Raw genomic sequence first — 5,378 nt, forward strand, 5'->3', positions numbered from 1 at the left:
CAACAGGTCAGATGGCCCAGTGCGCACGGCCTGGGACCCACGCTGTGTGTGATACGGAGGTGCTGTAGTGATGGTCGCAGGAGCGACCGCAGGCCCCTACAGGGCCGGGTTGGGTATTGAGGGCTTTGAGTGTGGCACATCCTCAAAACCAGGCTGTGGGTCACAGATGAGGAAAAACAGATTGGCAGAGGCTGAGTGACCACAGGGAATGATGGAGTGCGGCTCTGAACCTAGAGCTGCCCCTTCCTGAGGCATGAGGGGAACCGTCAGAGGCCCTGGCTTCGAAACCTCAAAGGTCACGTCCACTTCAGGGCCCTAAGTATCCCATTGAATTTGAATTGAGCACTTACATAGTCTCTAGTGTAAAGTTCTCTTAATGGGTTGGAGACTGGGTCTGTGGTACCGCCATCTGCCTGCTAACGCTTCACCTGTTGCTCAGTCACTAAGTCGTGTCCGACTCTTTGTGATGCCATGAACTACAGCACGCCAAGCTCCTCTCCGTTGGAATTCGCTCCAGTTCGTGTCCATTTAGTCAGTGTTGCTGTCTAACCACCCCGCTCCAGTATCCTGCTCCAGTACTCTTGCCTGGAAAATCCCACGGACGGAGGAGCCTGGTGGGCTGCAGTCCATGGGGTCGCTACAAGTCAGACATGACTGAGCGACTTCACTTTCACTTTTCACTTTCATGCATTGGAGGAGGAAATGGCAACCCACTCCAGAATTCTTGCCTGGAGAATGCCAGGGACGGGGGAGCCTGGTGGGCTGCCGTCTATGGGGTCGCACAGAGTTGGACACGACTGAAGCGACTTAGCAGCAGCAGCAGCAGCTGTCTAACCATCTCATCCTCTGCTGCCCCCTGCTCCTTTTGCCTTCAGCCTCTCCCAGCATCAAAGTCTTTTCCAATGAGTTGGCTCTTCGCTTAACTTGTAAGTACTCACAGAGATGTCCTGAAGATACACCCTCAGAGCCAGACAGCAGAAGGTCAGAGGGCAGGGCAGAAGACTCTGGCTTTGGTCATGGTATGGCCCCTCGGCTAAGCTGTTAACCATCAGAAGCCTCTCCCTGGCCTGCTTTATGAGCAGGAGTACCTGGTGACGATGTCACAGTTTGCTGATTAGGGGGAGATTTCGTTCTGGGCCTCTCCCGCCCAGCTGGAGCTTACCTGCGCATTTGACCTTTAAGCGGAGTGCTTCGTGAGGTTATGAGCAGATCTTAGTGTGCAGAATCTGGCCCTTCCGTGCAGGATCTTTGGACAGTCTCTTGAGGGCTCACCATGCTGTGTGAGTGGGCAGATGGAGTAATGGAAATATGGTCTCCATCTTCTTAAGAGAATTTTTTGTATCTCTTCCAAGTGGAAAGAAGTTTGAGATTTATCTAGATCATTCAAATGAATGATTTTTTTTTTTTTTCAAATTGGCTTCCATTATGAGAAACATTCCAGGTGGTGCAGTGGTAAAGAATCCGCCTGCCAGTGCAGGAGATGCAAGAGGTGAGGGTTTGCTCCCTGGGTTGGGAGGATCCCCTGGAGTAGGAAATGGCAATCCGATCCAGTATTCTTGCCTGGGAAGCTCGCATGGACAGAGGAGCCTGGTGGGCTGCACTCCATGGGGTCAGGAGGAGTCGGACACGGCTGAGTGCACACGCAAGTGGGCAGCATGCTCCTAGGCCGCCCAGGCTGCGCTCTAGTGGTGGGCGCCTGTTGGGGATCCTTCCCCCAGCTCCCCTCAATCAGGAAGCCCCACCCAGCTTTCTTCTCGGCCCAGGAGGGGCCTAGGTCTGGCCAGGCTCAGAGGACCTGTGAACCTTCTGGACGCTTCCAAAGGAAACCCGCTATTCCGTTTGTTCTTCTAGGAGCCAGAAAGCATGCGCTGCTGTCCAGAATGCTTTCATCTCTTTCCTTCTCTGTGTTGTTATTTTTCCTTTGGTCTTCTTAAAAAATCATATATTGTTTTTAATCACATGTTAATTATAAGAAGTAAAAAGATCCGTTAACTGTCAGAAGCAGTCACTGTTCTTCCTCATCCTTTCCCAGCTCCTGAGATCCCCAGGGGCCATGTGTTCCTCCTCCCCTTTCTCAGTGCTTACAGAGACACACTCCTGAAAGGGAAGTGGGAACCCACTCCAGTATTGTCTGGAGAACCCCACGGACAGAGGAGCCTGGCGAGCTACAGTCCGTGGGTCCCAAAGAGCTGGACACGACTCAGCGACTAAACAACGGCACAGACACACAGGCAGAGTCTGTGATTTTGGTTCTGCCGACAACGTGGGCATGTCATGCACGTCACTCCGCAGCTCGCTTCTCCCCTCACCCCGAGACGTGAAGTGCTTCTGGGCCTGAGCAGAGAGCTAGCTCGTGTCTGTGTCAGTTGCACGATAGTCAGAGAAGTGTGTGTGATTCAGCTTTTCCCTACTCACTGACGCTGAGGCTATTGCCAGGTCGTAGTTTTAACGTGTTGTGCTTTTAATCTGTGTAGCATGGATTCCTGAAATTGGAATTGCTCTGCAGCATATGAGCACACCCTTGCCCCAAGCTCTCGCTGACCTGGTGTGTTACTTCTAATTTAATTTTGGGAAGGAGGTGGGGGCAGGCTGATGAAGGAATAGTGATAAGTCACCGCAACTTTGATTTGCACTTTCTGGACAGCCTCCTGTGAAGCTGACCATCTCCTCGCGAGCTTGTTGTCCACTGATTTTCTGTGAATAGCCAGATTATGTGCCCATTTTTGAATTGGGTTGTCCAACCTTGCGTTTATCAGCTTGTCTGTCGTTTGAGTTGGTAATTTGTTTTTCCCAAACTGTCATTCTTTCGGCCAGCGGCTCTCAGCCTCAGGACTCGTGGCGTGTGGGACCAGATGGCCCCTCGTTGTGGGGCCTTCCTGCTGGAGGGCGCTGAGGGGTGCCCCAAGCCCTACCCCTGCACAGCCAGCAGTGTCTCCAAACAGTGCCAGCTGTCCCCTGGAGGGTGGGGTGAGAGCCCTCGGTCTAGACTGTTACTGGCATCTTTCTGACAGTTCAATAAGTCAAACATCTCTCTTTTCTTTTACATCTAGATTTCATTCCTGGCTTGCTCAGCAAAGTTTTCCCCACTCCAAGGATACACAAATATTATTCTAAATTTCTTCCAATATTTTATGGATTTTTACAAGTATATAAATCTCTTGAACATCTGGAATTTGCTTTTGTATATAATGTGATGGAAGACTCGAGCTTTATTTTCTTCTGGTTATTAAGCAAACCACCCTTTTCTTTACTGATAGGAATTGCCCACATTTGCTCCTTTCTGAAATCATTCATCAGCTTCTGTCCGTGAAGCCCCACAGGGAAAGCTTGTCTTTGTTGCTGGTGTCTTGGGTCCTTTAAGATGCTTACGGGGAACACATTTACATGTTTGTTTGTTTGTCTCTGTTATCACTCTCAGCCTGAGGTCTTTGAGAAACTAGTGAATGCACCTTCTGCTCCAGCAGCCCTCCTGCCGTGGTCAGTGGATCATTCTAGAAGGAGAGCACGGAGGAAGGAAGGGGCCGTGGTTGGTGGATCATTCTAGAAGGAGAGCAGGGAAGAACAAAGAGGCAAGATGTGTGTAACCACTTTCTTCCCAGGACCTCCTCTCTCCCTGTCTGGTGTGATTTTATTCACCTTAGACCGTTTTGTAAATTCCTTCTAAAAGTCCTAATGCGCATGTCCTTACACCCTGCTGATGCTTCCTTAGGAAAGGCCGGCTCTGAGCGTCACAGGCTCCTGACTAGCACTCAGTGGATGGACGACTGAGACTGGCTTCAAGTGCCTGACTTAGAGAGCGTTTCTTTGGTGCTGTGAGGGGACTTGGTTATAATACAGATACTCTGGATGGCTGTCATAAGTTCACTCCAGAGAAACACATTTTTGTCAACCAGCGGTCATCCTTGAGTCCTGCTGTTTTAGGCAATCCAAGAAACCCTGGGATTGTCCCTTGACCATATTGGAGTCTGAGGATCAGAGCTGGGGACCGGGGGAGAGAGCCTCTGGGTGCATGGGGAGGACACCATAATCTTGGCAGCGTGACTGTCCTTCTGGAAGAAGCTGGGCTGTGTTCACCTTCTCCATTCCCAGTCGATTAAGGCATTTGCAGACCACTCATCTCCCAGACTGATGGGAACCACAGTGCTGGTTAACCATTTGGGGCGGGGCGGGGCGGGGCGGGGCGCGGGAAATAAGGCAATATTGTTTTCACAGGAGTGTAAAGAAATGGATATGCCCGTGCAGTCTCACAGCTGGGAGGGACCATGGGCCCTCCTCTAACTCAGTGGGCAAAGACTTCTGTTCCTAAACAAACAAACAAACAAAAAAATGAAGAGGGGAATGGGATCTCTGCAAAGGACGTTTACCTGTAAATGAAGTCATCACTGGTTACTTGGACTCCCCCACCCCTTTTTAAGGTTATCATGTCGTGCAGCCGTGGGACAGAGGAAGACTTCTTCCTGGCGGGACGAAGCCTCGTGTGGTGGCAGGTGAGCGTGCCCCGTGTGGCCCCGGGGGCTGCGTGTGGGCTTGTTTACTACTTCCACGCAGGTGCCCTTTACCCCACACAATGTAGAGTTGCTGAATCAGGAAAGCCACCTCAGTAGTCGTTCCCTCAGCTCTCAAGTAGTTGCTGACATAAGTGTTCCCTTGGCTCAGTTTAGTCTGACAGCCGTCACTAGGTGCCTGGGAGGTGCAGAGCCTTGCGCTGGGCTCTGGGGCCCAGACAAGGTGGAGGGAGCTCTGCTCTCTGAAGTGCGCAGTGCAGACTGGGGGTTGGATGTGACTCCTGTTTTCATTCTTAGAGTTACTGCTTAATGAATAAACTGTGGTATGGTATTATTAAAAGGAATTGCAATAAAAGAGTAGTTTTGCCACTCCAGCTTTCTTTCTTTTATACTTCTACTTAGGCAGTGAGTGTCCAGTGGGTATGAGTTGCTCTCATCGGGGCCTCCATGGGGCTTATCCCTGGGTTGGTGCTCAGGCCTCCTCTTACCTGGCTCCATGGTGGTGAGACTGAAACTCAGTGCCCTCTCCTGCCCCGTGTTGCCTCTGGGCTTCCCACCTTTACTGCTGCTTCACCAGCCAGTCATTCGAGGTCCCCTGGCTGCTTCCTTCCCGTCTCCCTGGCTTCTTAACTCTGCAGTTACACTCCCACACCTGGCGACGTGGCATTCAAGACCACTTGCTGGAATGCTGGCAAGCCCCAGCTCTCTGCCTACACTCCAGTCCTGTGTCCCTCTGCCCATCTAGCCCCTCATTTGGAAGGCCTGGCAGCCACTGCACACGACACGGCCTCTGCGCAGTTGCCCCCCAACCCGCCCCGCCGTCTCTCGACCCTGAAGGGCAGCTTCAGCCGTCTAGCTGCTCGGGCTGATACA

General features: G+C 51.7%; 1 protein-coding gene across 1 annotated transcript in view; it reads left to right on the forward strand.

Moving 5' to 3' along the window:
• The window catches only part of LOC104995561 (sodium/glucose cotransporter 1-like), a 17,945-nt gene that overhangs the window by 394 nt on the left and 12,173 nt on the right, over positions 1-5,378 (forward strand). Inside the window, exon 2 of the mRNA XM_010849477.1 lies at positions 4,416-4,487. Coding sequence (XP_010847779.1) covers positions 4,416-4,487 — 72 coding nt within the window. The remainder of the gene's footprint in view (positions 1-4,415; positions 4,488-5,378) is intronic.

The sequence above is a fragment of the Bison bison genome, unplaced genomic scaffold (genome assembly GCF_000754665.1).
Source record: "Bison bison bison isolate TAMUID 2011002044 unplaced genomic scaffold, Bison_UMD1.0 scf7180017850895, whole genome shotgun sequence".
Taxonomy (NCBI): Eukaryota; Metazoa; Chordata; class Mammalia; order Artiodactyla; family Bovidae; genus Bison; species Bison bison.